Source organism: Nicotiana tomentosiformis, chromosome 5 (genome assembly GCF_000390325.3).
Source record: "Nicotiana tomentosiformis chromosome 5, ASM39032v3, whole genome shotgun sequence".
Lineage (NCBI taxonomy): Eukaryota > Viridiplantae > Streptophyta > Magnoliopsida > Solanales > Solanaceae > Nicotiana > Nicotiana tomentosiformis.
Window position 1 is genome coordinate 118,561,354 of NC_090816.1, and position 18,533 is coordinate 118,579,886.

Sequence of the window (18,533 nt, forward strand, 5' to 3'; positions counted from 1 at the left end):
ATGGACCCCTTTGTAAAAGGAGTCGAATATAAATATAGGTCCCTACTCGAGGAAAAACTGTAACTGTATGCTAGTTCTACCTTCCCACTAGTGAGGGCTATAACTGTAATCGGTAATTCGTAAATACAAGATGCACCAGGTCTAACGAACCCGCCATTAGCTACGAGATCCTTCAAAGTCTCCTCTTATTAATACTCTTTCTTGTAAATAGTCAATACTCGTATGAAAGCATTTTCAAAATAATAAAGGGCATATCATTTCTTATCAAATCATGTAATTTTATTTTGGTAACGGTAAAAATATCTAGTAATAAAGAGAATATTTAAAACAACAATAATCATCTCAAATAACCATTTCGGTATCATATCGAGTAAAAGACGTATCCCACATGCAATTTTAAAATAATCGGTAACATATTCATATTAGAACTCATATGCAAATCATACAAGTTGTGAAAACACAAATTGCGGTAAGATTACTTACAGTACTCGTACCGAAATACCAAACACGTCTCCTCGAGCAATCTGTGCGCCTTCCTTCAATCAATCTATGATCACATCATATCGTTCTCGAATTAACTTTCTTGTTAAGGCTAATTTGTAACTAATTTATAATACCCAACTCTTGGAGTTTCATGTTTGATTATCAATTTGTCAAGTTGGATTTTTCCAGATCACGTGAAAATAGTTTTATACCTTAATCGCATTCCTTTAAGTCATATGTATATTCTGAGAGTAAGGCAAGTTACCGTAGAAAATATACTGTTCCAAATTGCTTTGAAAATTTTAAAACTTGCTTAAGTAATTAATTGCACCATATCTCTATCAAGATAGTTTCTTCAATGAATTCTTCACTCAAATATACACTAGTAACTCTATCTCTTTGTGGTATTTAAATAAGCTATTCACAATCTATCTATATATCTATATAAAGTTGGGACTAAAAAAGATGATATGACACATCTCATAAGCCATGAAAGTACCTTATCTTTTTTCTCCTTTTTTTTGGACCTTTCCCCCTCATTTGATGTCTACAAAATCTGGAGAATATTAAATACATCCTATTTATGTCATTCCTTATTATTATTATTATTATCATTTATTTCTTTTACACCCATGTTTCCTCCTTTATCAAGTCCTTTTCCCACTCTTCTTCTTCTTCTTCTTCTTCTTCTTCTTGTTTAGGTCTCCTTATTGACTTTTAGTATTCAATCATGTTTCTAATTATACAATCGTTACAATTCTTAATTTCTGTTTTCAATTGTGTATTGAATGATATAATAAAGAAGAATAGCAATAAAAGAACGAGAGAACCAGAAATGGAGAGAGCACCTTACTATGATAAGTCTAGTATGCAACATGGTTGTGTGAGAATTGTGTGGGTTGTCTATGCTATACCTAGCATTTCCAAACATTGCCAAGAAGCAAGGTTAAGGACAAGCGCAAACACTGTGTTTTTCCTCAAAATCGGATAACTATTAAATTTATTAGTGGTTTAAAGGATATGCGGATTAACTTAATACTTGAATGATAAATTATATTGCAATTAGAATAAATAACGATAAATTAATCGCAAACCACACGAATTGGATAATTGCGGCCTAGGAAGGCTTGCCACCCTCGGGCTGAATGTACTTTTATCGACACCAAGACACCAAAGAATACGAACTTAAAGAATAACGGTAATGTATTGCTTATGAATGTATGTTACCATATATATCATGAATTGTTAGGCCCCCTTTGTATATTAGAGGAGTCTTACTTTTAGGGTATTATTCTATTGTTCTATAAAAGGTAAAAAGTCATTGATTTGCTGACTGTTAGTCCCCCTTTTTTGTATGTTGCGTGATTTTCGCCATAATGTCTGGTTAGTTGTAGAAATTTCTTGTCGGATAAGCTGACAATATTTTTCTTAAGACAGTTATAACCGGGACCGTTTATGACCTCGGTAAACTCGAAGGAAAGTATGGTAATTTCGGTGGCTAATTCGGCAAGGCAGGAGTCGATCTCTGGGATTTTATCACCATCTCTCGATCCCGGCCTATCGTGTTAGGTGCTCGATCAAATCCCGAGTTTGATTTTACCCGTATACAGATAGTCCCCTCATTTTTCGGAGGGTAAATGACGAGAAACGATATGAGTTCCCGATTCTCACTTCGATAAATCATGACGTAAGCGACAAAAAATCATAACGTTAAGTCCCCTCATTTTTTGGAGAGTAAATGAGGAGAAACGATATGAGCTCCCGATTCTCACTTTGATAAATCATGATGTAAGTGACAAAAATCATGACAAAAGCGACAAGAATAGTTGAAACGTCCCGTCGGTCCAGTTTTTAAGGCATTAAATGCTTGTCAGTTACTGGTCGGCCACTCCCAGATGCGAACCGTCGCTTGGAAAACTATAAATACCTCTTCCTTTGTTCATTCAAATTTTACATTCAAACCTTCTGCCCTCGTGTCTAAGAGATTTCAACACTTCCAAGTTCTTTTATTCTAGTTTTCTGAGATCTTTCATAATGGTTCTTCATTCGCTAATCATCTATTGTTCTTCATTCAAACCTTTTTTTCTTTATTAATCTTCTATATACGGGTAAAATCGAACTCAGAATTTGACAGAGCATCCAACACGATAGGCCAGGATAGAGATGGTGATAAAATCCCAGAGATCGGCTTTTGCCTTGCCGAATTAGCCACCAGAACCACCAGACTTGCCTTCGAGTTTACCGAGGTCATAGTCGGTCCTGGTTATAACTGTCTCAAGGAAAATATTGCCAACTTAACTGACAAGGGTCCGAAATTCCCACAGCTGACCGAACATTACGACTGAAATCACGGAATATACCAAAAAGGGGGACCAACAGTCAGCAAATCAATGACTTTTTACCTTTTATAGAACAATAGAATAATACCCTAAAAGTAGGACTCCTATAATATATAAAGGGGGCCTAACAATTCATGATATATATGGTAACATATATTCATAAGCAATACATTACCGTTATTCTTTAAGTTCTTATTTATTGGTGTCTTGGTGTCGATAAACGTACATTCAGCCCGGGAGTGACCAGCCTTCCTAGGCCGAAATTATCCAATTCGTATGGTTTGCAGTTAATTTATTGTTATTTATTTTAATTGCAATCTAATTTATCGTTCAAGTATTAAGTTAATCCGCATATCCTTTAACACTAACAAATTCAATTATTATTCGATTTTGAGGGAAAACAGTTTGGCGCCCACCGTGGGACTGAGGATAGTAACAACAATTTTATACAAATCACCATAACGCACCATAAGTATTTCTGATTTCAGGTCAATATCGAAATATCAAACCCACAGTCTGTCCCTCAAAAGATGGACACGGAATCCAGCCACCATGGCAGGAACAACAATGTAGCACTCGACAATGGGATACCCCCGGTCGATCCCGGCAGAATCCCAATGGCAGTTCCCATCGACGCCTATTGGCAAGTGGCCATCGACACAAATCAGCCCACTGACCCCTAAAACAACGTACGGAAGGAAGTCCATTCGATCTCCTAGAACACACATGACGGTGAAAATGATGGGATCAACCTACGTATGATCTTCGAAATGCTACAGTCCTAACATGTGGCGATAACTCAATTGCAGAACCAAGGTTGAGCATCGAGCAGAATTGAACCCGAGCTCCCCAGGGAAGTCATCCACATGAATGATCTGATCACAGAGAGGATGAACGAAAACGAATAAGGATCTAACCTCGAGATCATAAGAATACTCGAAGAACTGATGAAACGGATAGAATTAGGGGAAAAGAAAATCGAAGCCAATGATAAAAAGGAGGAAACCTATAATTCCAGGGTCGACTGAATCCCGGGAGCACCCCCAATACTGAAGAGACTAGATTCTAAGAAATTTATTCAGAAACCTTTTCCCCCGAGCGCGGCTCGAAAGCCGATCCCCAAGAAGTTTCACATGACCTAGATTCCTAAGTACAATGGAATGACCGACCCAAATAAGCATGTGACCTCCTATACATGTGCCATCAAAGGGAACGACTTGGAGGATGATGAGATCGAGTCTGTCCTGTTGAAACAATTCAGGGAGACCCTGTAGAAAAGAGCTATGATATGGTATCACAACTTACCCCCAAATTCTATTGACTCGTTTGCTATGCTTGCAGATTCCTTCGTAAAAGTACACACCAGAGCTATAAAGGTCGAGACTAGGAAGTCAGACTTTTACAAAGTAAAACCGAGGGATAACAAGATGCTCGGAGAATTCCTATCCCGGTTCCAAATGGAACTGATGGATTTTTCCCCGTTTGCGGACGATTGGGTTGTTCAGGCTTTCACCCAAGAACTCAACGCTCGAAGATCACTGGCTTCACAATAATTGAAATAAAACTTGGTAGAATATCCAACAATCACTTGGACCGATGTACATAACCAGTACCAATCAAAAATCATGGTCGAAGATGACCATCTTGGGACTCCTTCTGGATCCGTACACCCCGTTAGGATCATCGACTAAGTAAAGAGAGACACCGATCACGAACCTAGATCAAACCGGGATCGGTATCAACCGTATAATAAGGATCGTAGAAGCAGTGGGTCCGGGCAAAAACCTATGAGAAATGAAATAATTAATGACCGAGGACAGATCAACTGAGGACTTATGAGCAAAAATAGCTTCGATAGGCCCATCGGGCCTAAAGAAGCACTGAGACTATCAAAGTACAATTTCAGCATCGATGCCTATGATATCGTGTCCGCCATGGGACACATCAAAGATACCAAATGGCCTCGACCTTTGCAATCCGATCCAGCCCAAAGGGATCCTAACCCAATATGCAAATATCACGACAATCATGGTCACAAAACGGAAGATTGTCGACAATTAAGGGAAGAGGTAGCCCGATTGTTCAATAACGAACATCTCTGATAGTTCCTCAATGATCGGGCTAAGAGCCATTTTAGGAACAGGGATCCTAATAAATGAATCAAACTAGAGAAACCTCAGCATGTCATAAACATGATGATCTGTGGGGTCGATATCCTCCAGGGACTATCAAATAGTAAAAAAGTAAAAAAAAGAAGAAAGGAAATCAGAGCTTTTATAGGAAAGAAATAATGAATGCGTGGCGTTTCACATTCGGTAACTACCAAGGATGGTCAACTAGAGGCTGACACGTGTCCGAAGTCAGAGCGACATGACTGATAGGATGTTTCAGTTCGCCAGCTTGCTTATGGAGTACGAAGGAAGGAACCAAGGTCAATTAATCACTTCTCGTCATTCCTATAAATCTACTCTCTGAGAAATGAGGGGGACTATCAATGTACATGTAAAATCGGGGATAAAATTATCCCCAATTTTTCGATGAAGAAATGAGAGACAACATGGTTCAACGCTGACTCAGGTAAAGCCGAGGGCGCCCACAGATCAGAGCCCGAGGGAATGAATGACACGTCAAGAATCAGACATCAACCAGATATCCGCCATCAAATATTCGAGGTTAAAGGGAGGGCGGTTAGAGAGGACGAACGAGGAGCCGAAATATCCGCCATCAACCAGATATTACGGCGCAGATACGCCCGATATCAATTGCAGATCGTGTTTTACTAGAAGAAAGGGATTTTTACCTTATTTAGACTTGTACTAGGATTGAAACTCCCCTATTATATAAATGGGAGAACATTTTCATTTTTTACCACTTTGGCACGCATATCAAAGCAAAGAAGTCTACTTTTGTCTTCTAGCTATGTTCAAAGTGTTATTTAGTTGTTCATTTCTTTGGTTGCAACCGAGCTCATCTCGAGTGCTCGATCGGAACCGATTTCCAGCATTCAAACTTAACGCCATGCTTAATTGTTTCATCACATTTGGTTTGATCACCAAACTATCCACACGAGGGAAAAATAGACTCGAGATTACATACCGGAAGGAACCTTATCATTCAACGACAAAGACACAGAAAGGATCGCACAACCCTACGACGATGCACTGGTAATAACAGTACTCATAAATAAATATCGAGTTAAACATGTGTTGATTGATCTATGTAACTCGGCCAACATCATCAGATCGAGGGTCGTGGAACAACTCGGCCTACAAGATCAGATCGTACCTGCAGTCTGAGTTCCTACGGACGACTTCCTTGGGGAGCTCGGGTTCAATTCTACTCGGTGCTCGACCTTGGTTTTGCAATTGAGCTATCACCATATGTTGGGACTATAGCATTTCGAAGTTCAAACGTAGGTTGATCCCATCATTTTCGCCGCCGTGTGTGTTCTGGGTGATCGAACAGACTTCCTTTCGCACGTTGTTTTCGGGGTCGGTAGGTTGATTTATGTCGATAGCCACATGCGAACAGGCGTCGATGGGAACTGCCACTGGGATTCTGCCGGGATCGAGCGGGGGTATCTAGTTGTCGAGTGTTGCATTGTTGTTCGTGCCATGGTGGCTGGATTCCGTGTCCATGTTTTGAGGGACAAACTCTGGGTTTGATATTTCGATTTTGACCTGAAATCAGAAATACTTTAAAGAACAAGTGTAAAATGGGGTGTGTTATGGTGATTTGTATCAAATTGCCGCTATTATCCTTAGTCGCACGGTGCGCGCCAAACTATTTTCCCTCAAAATCGAATAATAATTGAATTTTTAGTGGTTTAAAGGATATGCGGATTAACTTAATATTTGAACGATAAATTAGATTGCAATTGAAATAAATAACGATAAATTAACTGCAAACCACACAAATTGGATAATTTCGGCCTAAGAAGGCTGGCCACCCTTGGGCTGAATGTACTTTTATCGACACTAAGACACCAAAGAATAAGAACTTAAAGAGTAATGGTAATGTATTGCTTATGAATGTATGTTACCATATATCTCATAAATTGTTAGGCCTCATTTATATATTAGAGGAGTCCTACGTTTAGGGTATTATTCTATTGTTCTATAAAAGGTAAAAAGTCATTGATTTGCTGACTGTTGGTCCCCATTTTTTGGTATGTTCCGTGATTTCTGCCGTAATTTCTGATTAGTTGTGAGAATTTTGGACTCTTGTCGTATAAGGTGACATTATTTTCCTTGAGACCGTTATAACCAGAACCGGTTATGACCTCAGTAAACTCAAAGGCAAGTCTGGTGGTTTTGATGGCTAATTCGGCAAGGCAGGAGCCGATCTCTGGGATTTTATCACCATCTCTCGATCCCGGACTATCGTGTTGGATGCTCGGTCAAATCCCGAGTTCAATTTTACCCGTATACACACTGCATCCCAAAACTCTGAACTGTAAAAGCCAGGTGACACTAAATTAGCAGGCAACCAAATGTAGATTTCTCACAAGGTTACATAGGTTTTTTATTCCATATTTTTGAAATTGTATTTTATTCTCTTAATTTGGACAAATTAACGAGTGCATTCAGATTGGAAGGATATAAAGGAGGAGAGGTTTCAACATGACAATATAAGGATTTTAACGGGAAAAAAGTGGCAGTGTGGCCATATAGGAGGCAGAGGTGATGGCAGCAAAGGCAGAACTGCAGAGATGCGACAATCGATCTTTTCTTTTATGTGCTTTCTCCCTCTCTCTTTTGTTGTATTTTTACGAAAGAGAAGGATTGTATCTTTTTAATTTTGTAATTTATTTTTCATTTCAAATAGTTTACCAACGGTTGGCATCGGTTGGCATCCTATTAATTTTAAGCCAAAACCTTGTATATAAATGTGGATTCCGATTAATGATCGGAAGTTCTTACTCTTTCTCTTTTCTTTTCTTTCACAAAATTAATCATCTGTGACACTCCATACTTAGCTATTATTTGAATAGATTGTGTATATTTTAATTTGATCTCATTTTTACCCCACGGATCAGTGGGTTACGAATATTTTGAGATACCTCTTCTAACGTTTCGCTTTGTAACACTAACTTCTTTGTGATTTACTCTATTATCGTTACCTTTCTTAATTTATTTTAATTTAATTTTTTAGTCCATTTATTCTTTCTGGATTGTAGTTGAGGACATTCTGAGTAATAGCATATTTTTGCTTTTCAGAAAAATCACTGACTCATATTAGCATATGGTTGAGACTATAAGAGCTGGATCGATCTTCGATGAGTTGATATTGATTTTTTCCACCACTAAAAGTTATGGGTCTTTTTTCCTATATTAGTATGACAATCTTGAGATGTGAGTACCTTTTGTTATTTCTAAAGCATGCTTGGTAAGTTTTATTGCGATTTGGAATGACTCTAGTGGCTAAAACAAGTTGTTTTGGCGGTGGAATGTGAAGTGTGCTTTACTTTTCGATTTTGATTTTCTAGAACTCTTCATATTTTTACGAGTTATGAAAATTGAAAATGTATCAGCCTTAATCATTTTGAGAAACTCCTTTTGTTTGTGCATATAGAAAATTTTAAAGATTTTGAGGTTGCTATTACATATGGATTTGAATTCTAAGAAAATAATACACATGAGAAAATAATCTGGCTCAACTAGCAAAATAACTTCTTATACTTTTTTTTCTATTACCTTTTAGATTTTGATGGTTTTTTTAAAAAAAAAAATTTAAATTTGTAATTCAAAGTGAAAAGACAAATAAAAGAGTAATTCAAGTTAGTAAGAGACCGGTCGATATTACATAGAGAAGATGGAGGAAATTGCAACTAAAACATATGCATTGTCAGCAAGTGAAAACTTCTTTTCATATACAAGAATAGTTTCTAGAATTTTGCTTTAGGCCTTTTGCTGTTAGGCCGTCGTTTGTTTATACTTCCATTCTTACTTCTTTGTTTAAAACAAATTAACCTATACGTGATGTTATTTTTTTTGTTAATGTGGTTTTATTTTTTTTATTTTTAAAAAAATTTATTGTTGAAAAATACCTCAGACTTGAAGTAAAAAATTGGTACGTTTAGATTACTTAATTTTTGCAAAGATCTACTTTTGATTAGGTTTTGCAAGGATCTATTTTGGGTTATGTATGATTTTTTTTTGTTTCGATAAAATTTCAAGAATATTTCATTATTTTTGAAATTTTATAGATGTCTTTTAAGGCCGCGCGAAGCGCCGATTATTTCACTAGTCTATATAAATTGCTTAAATTTTAGAAAAGACGTTATTAAAGAATATGTCCACATAACTAAAATAAAAAGTTTAAATGGTACCCGCAATAACTACCCTTATTTAAATGTGAGGTGTTACACTATATTTTTTGTAAATAGTTTTTAAATTATTAACTATTAAATTGACATGGAACATTAATCAACTTCATAAAGATTCAAACAAATTGTGATATAAGTTAGAGAACCTAAATCCGGAAAGTGTCTTGGTTTAAAGTAGTTGAGGGAAAAGGAGAGCACTTATAACTTTTCAGCTTATAAATATTTTTAGTTTGACCAAGACGTTTACTAGTTTATCCTTAATAATATTTTTTAATTTACAAAATATTTTTTCCAACATAAATTTTTTAATTTTCTCTTCATTCCATATTCCTTGTTTATCATTTTCTCTACAAAGAAACTTTTTAATAATGTTTTGTAAAAACTTTAAGAGTATTTTAGTCTTTTTAATAAAAAAATAACTTATCAGTATTTTTTTACCAAACATATCAATAGCTTATTATCAGTTTCAGCATATCTATCCAAACACGTAAATGATTATTTTAAAAATTAATTTTAATATTTAAAATACTTTTTACCAATTCAAATTTATCTAACTATTTATAATCCGCTAATGATCACAAACACGAGAAGCAAATGAGACGACTCCAGAAATGGACGTTGTAGCTCCACGTAAAACACTAACAAATACGACTTTCAAAGTTCCATTCCCTCACTCCCATCATTTATCTGCTCTCTTTTGCTTTTCTCCATTCTTCTGCATAATACTCTCTTTCTCGAGCTACACCTTACACCTATTACTTTTCTTTTGTCAACAACAACATTAATATATTCCAACTCCCTCATATGGAAAATAATACTAACTCCAAAAGTATGTTGTATAGTAATTCTTTTGTTATGGCTGTTAATTAACATTTGGGTTTATCATTTTGTGTTGGGAATAATTTTGGTAATTTCTTAGATTTGAAGGATCAACAGACAGAAGGGTACTGCAAGGAAGCGGCGGCCGGTGATTATAATTCCTTAAAGCGTGACTCTGATTATATACTTCCCCATCTTCTCAACTTGTAAGTTTTATTTTATATTTCCCCTTTTTACTTGTTCTATTCTATTTTTTTTTTTTTTTTTGGGTATCAATGAGATATATTTTTAGGTGGTAGGGAATTTATTGTGCCATATGGTCGTAAGACCAATACTATGAATTTGTTCTCATTCCACATCAGTTTTAATTCTTATAATCTGGGACCTCGCTAAAGCCAATCTATTTGGTGTTTCTTGTATAGGATTTTCATAAATGTTGGGATTAACTTATAATCATGTTAGCACGTTTACTTTAGGTTCAATTAATGTTTGGTAGAAGACTTTCAGTGATCTTGTCAAAGATTTATATATCAGTAGAATGTTGACAACTTGTAGCATTGAGAAACCACAATTTTAGAATATTGGGCTGAGACAGGCTTAAATAGACTGACATAAATCAGGGCGGCCCGACGTATTTTGGGGCCTAAAGCCAAATTTTAATGAGGGGCCTTAATGTTTTAATTTTTTTATTATTATTTGAAGTCAATTTTTCTAGCTTTTTTAGATGCAAAGTTACTAATAATTTTCTTATAATCAATTTCTCCTAATAAGTCTTTCTCAATTGACAATATAGCTAACCCATTTAATCTCTCTTGAGACATTGTTGATCTTAGTAAATGTTTTATCAGTTTTAATTTTGAAAAACTTCTTTCCGCTGAAGCAACGGTAACTGGAATTGTTAACATTATTCTATAAGCAATATAGGCATTTGGAAAAGAATCAAGTCTCTTTATTTGATTGAGTATATCGATTAAACTATTATCTTCTACTTGTACTATTTCCCTTAATACTTTCAACTCAGAAAATAAATCTAAACCATCAATATCGGATTGATTATTATGCTTTAAGAAAAATTCAAGATTAAGGCAATGTGTTTTTAAATTTCCATCATTTAGTGATCTTAGTTTTTTACCACTAAATAGAAAACCAAAAATATTTTCATATGCTTCAAATTGTTCAAATCTATTTTGAAGTGAAACAATAGCCTTGTCTACAATGTATAAAAAGTAATCAACTCTAAAGGACTCTTCAAGAGACTTTGAGATTTCATTAGCAACATTCTCATCAAAAAATTTCTTCCTAGATATCACACGTTTCTTACGATATTCGGATTCAATATTCATTTCAAATGCAATTTCTTTGGCAGAAATCATAGCAGTTACAAATCCTTCTTCTCTATATTTGTTAAAAAAAGAAATCAAACCTTTTAATTGATCTATGGCAACATCAATATGCATGTCTTTTGACTGCATACTTTTGCTAACTGAATTAACAACAAATAATATATCATACCAAATAGTCATACCCAATAAAAATTCAAAATTTTCGAGTTCATATGTTACTAAGGAATTAGCTTCACTTTTAGTTTTTGGATCATCACTAATTTCTACTAATTTCAATAAAGCATCTCTTATTTTTGGAGTTTGAAATCTTATTGCTTTAATACTTTCAATACGACTTTCCCAACGAGTTTGTGACAATGATTTAAGAGTTAGACTAGGTACACTATCCTTTAATACTTTCCATCGCTTAGTAGAAGATGAAAATAGTGAATATATACGTTGTACCACTCCAAAAAATGATATAGCTTTTGTACAAGAATTAGCCATATCACAAAGTAACAAATTTAGATTATGACAATCGCATGGTGTATAAAATGATCTAGGATTTACATCAAGAAGTCTTTTTTGCACTCCTTGATGTTTTCCCTTCATATTTGACCCATTATCATATCCTTGTCCTCTTAAATTATCAATATCAAGTCCAATATTTTTTATTTCATCTATAATAACTTTAAAACGACCTTTTCCGCTTGTATCATCTACTTTTAAAAATTCTAAAAAATATTCATTAATTTTTATTGGAGTTGCCGAAATATCCACACTCCGCAGTATAAAAGACATTTGTTCTTGATGACTTGTATCTGGAGTGCAATCAAGTATGATAGAGAAATATTTTGCTTCTATAATTTTTTTAATAATTTTATTCTTAATTTCACTTGTCAATAAGTTTATCAATTCATTTTGTATTCTATGCCCAAGGTAATGACTATGAATTTCATCATGCTTAATTCGTCGAATATGTTCTTGCATGACAGGGTCAAATTCTGAAATCATTTCAATTAAACTTAAAAAATTTCCATTATTCTCTTGATATATCTTTTCATGTTTTCCTCTAAATGCTAAATTATTTTTTCCAAGAGTTTTGATCACGACAATAATTCTTGACAATACATTTTTCCAATGCTCTCTATATCTATTGATTTGTTCTTGAACATCTTTATCGATTGTTTTATCTTTTTGCAGTCTTATTTCTAAATCAATCCATGCAGCCATGTTAATAATATGTTCATTTGTTGTTTCATGAGTTTTGAGCTTAGTACTAATATTTCTCCAATCATTACTACCTTCACTAGCTAGTTTACTACTACAAGTTCCGGAACTCAAACTAAACAACTTACAACAAAAACAAAATACTTTATCTAAGTATTTAGAATAAACTAACCATCTTCTATCATGTCTTTCACCATTCACCAATTTTGGAATATAATGTGTAGTAGAAAAATGTCTTGAAAATGTATCATTCGGAAAATTTGTGTCAATTATTCTAATTGGCCCATTTTCTACCAATAGATCTCTCAACTTTGTATCTATATTAGTCCATTGACTAGGATCATATATATTTATAGGAGTTGAATTATTTATTTCATTCATAAGCATCAATGTATTATTTTGAGGATCTATTTCTGGCTTGTCACTTGTTCTTTTTCTACTTGAATATTATTAATTTTCGAATTATCTAACTCAACTGGATTACTAACTTGGTCATCTAGAGAACACTCTCCCAACTTTTCTGATTCAAGATTTTTATTATTCAATAAAAATTTGTCAAGAGCACCTTTTTGAGATTGTATTAGATTTTGAATTCTTCTCTTTTTCTTTAGTTTTTCATAACCAGATTCACACTTTCTATTTGACATACTTATCTTCTAATAATAATAAATAATCAAAAAATGCACTAAATAACAAAATATTAAATTTTAGATGAGAAAATAATAAAAGATAGAATAATAGAACCTGGTTAAAAAACGGATAGCTTGATATGAAATTAAATTTTCTGTTCGAGTATGCTTGTTGTAACTTGTAAGACTTGAATCTGAAAATAGAACAAACAAAAACACTCCACTATTTCTTGAATTAATACACTGAACTCTGAAGATCCAAAATAAAGCTTTGATCTTTGGCTATTGAAGAATGAAGAATGAAGAATGGAGTGTGATTAATTGAAGAATGAAGAACAAAGTATAAAAATATAATATAGTGGTATAGTCAATAGTGTTACTCACGTTAGGTATAAGTTGAACCGTTGAAAAATGAAGTAAAAACAAAATATAAAATATAATATAGTGTCATAGTTATTAGTGCACATTGCACAAGTTGTCTACTTGTCTTCACTTTGCTCAACAAAGTTTTGTGAGTAAGAACAAAATATAATATATAATATAATGGCATAGCTATTAGAGTATTAGTGCACAGTGCACAATTGCACAATGCACAGTGCACACGTTCTGCTTGTGTTCACTTTGCAAACTTTGAGAAAGTTGTGGACTCGTGGTCCACTATTTTAAATTTGTGTTTAAACTTTCCGTTTCATTTTATATATTTTTTAATTTATATATATAATATAGATATAACTAAAAAATGGGCCCCCCATAAATGTGGGGCCTAAAGCAACTGCTTTACCCGCTTTATGGATGGGCCGCCCCTGACATAAATAAGAATTCATATAGCCGACTCTCACTTGTTTGGAATTGAAGCATATATTGTCGTAGTATTAACTGCTCAATTTTTCCTTTTTCACTTATTTTACTTCTGTTTTTTTTTGGGTGGGTGGGTGGGTGGGGTGGGGGGTTGTGTGTGTGTCAGTGTGTGTGTTAATGTTTGATGGTTAAAATTGAGGCATAACTTTTAGCATATGGGCAGAAATATAGTAAGGTTTTAGGTGCAGAAAAGTCTTATCTAAGCAGGTTTTGGGCACCATATTACCACTAATTATGCACAATATTGATGTCTTCCATAATTCTGTTTATATAATGGATGCATACTTTCGATGGTTTCTTCATAAGCAACTTGTGATGACATGTCATTAATTTGTGAACTGAGAATTGCAAATTCTGAATCCAAATCTATTTCTGCCTTCATAAGGGGATATTTTTCTTGGTAGATTTGTGTTTCCTTTTGTTGTGATATACCTTTCTTAGTGAACTTCTCATGTCAGAAATAGGAGTATAAGAGATGCTTGTTAGATCCTTTCCTCAAAGGCGGATCCGGAATTTTAAGTTTATGGATTCTACAATGATAACTGGACCAATGAATTGGGTTCCAAGCTAAATATTTTTGTACATTTAATGATTTTTTTGTACAAATACAGGGTAGGGTCTAGGCAAAAGTTACTGGGTTCACGTGAACCTATAACCTTTGCACTAGATCCACCCCTGGCTTTCCGTATAGGAGCACCAGTTTTGTCTCGCACACCAGTTAATATATCATGCATATCATCTTTCTTTGAATAGAATTATTGATTCTGTTATCCTCTACAATTGTCAGTTTATCAACATTTCATTTGGTAATGAATCATTTTAATCACTATATTCACTTTTTGCAAATTATTTTTCAGATATGCGTCACGTGCCACAAGGCAAGATTTTGAGATATATGCTCCAAATGCAACGTTTGAAGATCCCCTTATGCGTGCGCACGGGTATACTTGACTATCTTAGTAACCTTGTTTAGTACAAACTACAGCCATTTAGACTTGTGACTTTAATTCATGGGGGATAAGAGCAAGATTTAAACATTGTCAACGTAGTTAAATTAGCAGAATTTCTCTGTTTATAATCATTTTACTTGGTAAAGGAAATAATGGGAGATTGTGTATTCTCCTCAAAGTTGCAGCTTGACAAGCAATCTGGGTCAAAGTTCAATATTCACACCTAGTGATTGGTAAATTTGTAAGTCAAGCATTTATGTTTTTCAGAATCAGAAGTAACTTGAGTCCTGCCCTTTTATGTAGATGTACAAGTTTACAAGGAAAATCATATCAAAGTAGATTTATCTTTTGAATAAGTGGGATTTAGTACCTGAATAAGATTTATATCCCACTTTTTTCATGCTTAATGATGATATGTTGCCTTAAAGAAGTGGAGCCTGAATTAGTCTTCATCACATTCCTCTTATATATGAAATTAGGAGAATAAAAAAAAAACAATTTCAGTTATAAACAGTTGTTGGAGTGAGGTTAATTCTAAGTGAAAATTCAGAGTAGTGCTTGCTTTATGTTGTCTGCCTTTCATGCATCTAGTAACTAGCTTGTTCCTTATTTCCATCTCTAAGTCACTTTTAATCTCTCTTTTTTTCGTAAGTCTGATTATGAATTTTACTGTTGATTGCAGGATAAAACAGATAAAGTCGTCGTTTTATTCGCTTAACAAGGTCTAACTAATTTCACTTTCTCTCTGTCCTATTTCATACTAACCTCCTATTTATGCTAGATTGATACACTTCTTGGTGGAAAGAAAAAGAATAAGAATTAGGCGAGAACTATCTTAGTAAATCAATTGCGCGATGCAGTTTTAACAATCAGTTTTGCTTCTTAAAGATGGCAATCATAATTTTGTTCTTGAAACTCATTTCTCAAAAAATATAAAAAAATACATTATAATTATGTTGAGGATTCTTCGCATATTGAGTCAAGAAACATGAAAATTGTTTACTCCTGTCTGTGTTGCCATTAATGTGCATTTTCCACATTGCTACAGCATAGTGATAAGTTTACTGTCAAGTGGTAAAAATGTTTGTGGAAAACCTTGCAGCACTACTAGTTAAGTTTGTTGGATTCGTCCTACGATAACCTACCGTCTTGTCCTCCATTTTTTGGTCAATTCCATGTTTTCCCCGAATTTCATCAGTTCCGGTTCCTGAGCCTGCTCATCTATCTTCTATCCAAGCAAAGCCGAACATATTCATTGAGTGACTGTAACTACTATAATTTACCGTCAATAGTTCTTAGTGAACCCTTTCTTTTTTGAATTAAAATAATTGATCATCGTATTATGACTTCTTCATGAAGGGCTTGCAATTCTTGTATATGAATAATTCAAACTGTCGTTTTTGTACATTTCAGGTCTTCAGTGAATCAAGAATCGTGGAATACAGCATTACAGAGAAAGAAATATCTCCAGGAAATCATGAGGTTCGAGTCCTATTGTGTCCACCTTTTGTCTTTGTTTATTCCTTTGCTTTAGGACTCTTGACATTATGGTTAATGGCTTCAGATTTTAATTGACACAAAACAATATTACAAATTCTTGGGGAAAGACATTCATATGATATCGCTGATCAAGTTGTACACGGAAGGAGGAAAGGTTACTCGTCATGAAGATTGGTATGTATATATTTCGCATCCCTTGTACTTGAACTTCATTAGACTTATCTGAATTTACAGTTCAATAAGGATGTTGTTGAACATATTCTTTTGTTTCCTTGCCGCGAGGGCGTAACATTGTTTTGTCAGTATTTACGGATGTGAATGACAATTTGTAAAACTATGTTGTACTTATTAATAAGTGATCTTTAAGCATGATCAAGTTCCCTGCAATTCCACTTGCTTGATAAACTGAATCCTAAAATAAGATGCATTGCTCATACTTGATCAACAGAGTTGCATGCATTCATTTTAGTTGGACTAGATATGCAGGCTTGGCTAATCTCTCTTTTAGTTATAGCTCGGCTTTCTAGTCATATGGCATAATTTTACCAAAACGAGTGAGGCTTGCTAAGTTGTGGCTCCCCCATTGCTACAACGTGACTTGACCCCTCGACCACATGATTAAAGTTAGAGCGTCTAACCAACTGAGCAACCCTCACTTGTCTTGCCAAACATATTCTATATAATGTTTACTTGTAGTATAATTTTTTCCCTATTGTTGACTATTCGCGTACAATGTTTGCAGTTGGGATAAGAAACCTTTACGGAATAAGGACACAGTCAAGGTACCACTCGTTGGGCGTATGTTGGAGACATCTCGCAGAGCTTCAATGCTTTTAACTCATGCTCTAATGGGGTTTGGAAAAGATCCCTCCATGTAAATTGCTGTGAACTCTAGCTGCAGCTTTATAATTATGTAACATTAGATATATGTTTTCTTGAGAATATGTAAGATAATTATTCATGTTGATCCGTTTGGGCTCTGTTGCTATTTAGGTTGAACCACAATTGTTTTGTATTATTTTGAAAACCTCTTGTGATGTGATTCTGATGTAGATATTCTCCTTTTTGTGATTTGCATAATTTATTCCTTTCTCTTTTTCCCTTTTAAGATCATGAGTTGATCTTAATTTCATGTGTTAAATTTGTCGGTTATGTTTTTTCCATAATCTTATTTTCCTAACTCCAGTTATGCAGGCGAAAAATAATGCTACGGTTTAGGGGCCATCAATATATTTAAATTTTCAAAATTTTACTAGTCAATTCTTACAGAAAAGCAGTAATATTAAAGATCTAATTAGACAAAATTAGTTTGTGACATTGTTATTTATTCTTTGCTAATTCGTATATTTATATGACTATTACAGTCATACCTCTCTATAACAACGTCCTTATATAATAACACTTCACTATAAAAGTTAAGTTTTTTCGGAATCAAATTTCTTGTTCTATTATAATATATGTTCTCGATAACATCAATTCGTTATATCATCCAAAATATCCAAAACAAATGAGTCTGTTATAAAGAGGTTTGATTGTATTTAGAAATGACACTTATGTGGGACGAACACTTGGGTGGTTAATTGTACATATAAAGGTAAAAAATATTTAAATTCAAAATCTCAAAAGATATGAATATTTCACAAATTAAATGCTAAAGAAATCTAATACATTATTAAAAAAATTCATAACTAAACGTACAAATATTTAAACTCTAAGGCACACAATTAAATCTTTCAAGATTGATGGAAGAACTCCATAATTGTAACTTGTTTCGTAGATTCCAGTCTCTTACTAGTGGTATAACGCTTGAATCGACGAAGATTTGCATCCAAACTTTCAGCAAAAGAGTATCACGTGTAAATAAAAAATTATGATGTGCATATCTTAAAAAAAATATGAATATATTACGTTTACATATTATTGGCATTTGTCCAATATAAAATATATCATGTGTAGATCTTCAAATAAAAAAGAATGATATGCATATCTTCAAAAAGTATAAATAAATCTTTTAAGTATCTTTTGGCATTTTTCTAATGAAAAATATATCATTTGAAGATCTTCAAAAAAACGTA

The 18,533-nt window shown here is 34.0% G+C and overlaps 2 protein-coding genes across 4 annotated transcripts; one reads left to right on the top strand and one right to left on the bottom strand.

The window, feature by feature from the left end:
- Window positions 1–8,110: 8,110 nt before the first annotated feature.
- Window positions 8,111–17,538, top strand: LOC104115236 (uncharacterized). Of its 3 annotated transcripts, none has more exons than XM_070175257.1 (7): window positions 8,111–8,210; window positions 10,070–10,175; window positions 14,866–14,949; window positions 15,641–15,680; window positions 16,372–16,440; window positions 16,523–16,632; window positions 17,201–17,538. In XM_070175257.1, the coding sequence occupies exons 1-7, from the start codon at window positions 8,204–8,206 to the stop codon at window positions 17,334–17,336; spliced, it is 552 nt and encodes a 183-aa protein (XP_070031358.1). In that variant the 5' UTR covers window positions 8,111–8,203; the 3' UTR covers window positions 17,337–17,538. The 3 variants fall into 3 exon arrangements, with proteins under 3 accessions (XP_070031358.1, XP_070031357.1, XP_009624113.1); XM_070175256.1 differs by having other exon boundaries at window positions 8,146–8,176; XM_009625818.4 differs by lacking the exon at window positions 8,111–8,210 and adding an exon at window positions 9,745–9,979.
- On the bottom strand, window positions 10,628–12,902 carry LOC138891699 (uncharacterized). The gene is made up of 3 exons (XM_070175452.1): window positions 11,924–12,902; window positions 11,549–11,716; window positions 10,628–11,326 (listed from the first exon to the last, which is right to left on the bottom strand). Exons 1-3 carry the CDS (start codon window positions 12,900–12,902, stop codon window positions 10,662–10,664), a joined length of 1,812 nt encoding a protein of 603 aa, XP_070031553.1. The 3' UTR covers window positions 10,628–10,661.
- Window positions 17,539–18,533: the final 995 nt, after the last annotated feature.

Coding starts and splice junctions, on each gene's coding strand:
- LOC104115236 (XM_009625818.4), top strand. CDS start 9,955: ATGGAAAATAATACTAACTCCAAAA. Junction 16,441..16,522: donor TATCTCCAGGAAATCATGAG/GTTCGAGTCCTA, acceptor TAATGGCTTCAG/ATTTTAATTGACACAAAACA. Junction 16,633..17,200: donor GTTACTCGTCATGAAGATTG/GTATGTATATAT, acceptor CAATGTTTGCAG/TTGGGATAAGAAACCTTTAC.
- LOC138891699 (XM_070175452.1), bottom strand. CDS start 12,902: ATGAATGAAATAAATAATTCAACTCCTATAAATATATATGATCCTAGT. Junction 11,717..11,923: donor TGATAATTTAAGAGGACAAG/GATATGATAATG, acceptor CTTCTACTAAGC/GATGGAAAGTATTAAAGGAT. Junction 11,327..11,548: donor TGATGATCCAAAAACTAAAA/GTGAAGCTAATT, acceptor TTTCTGCCAAAG/AAATTGCATTTGAAATGAAT.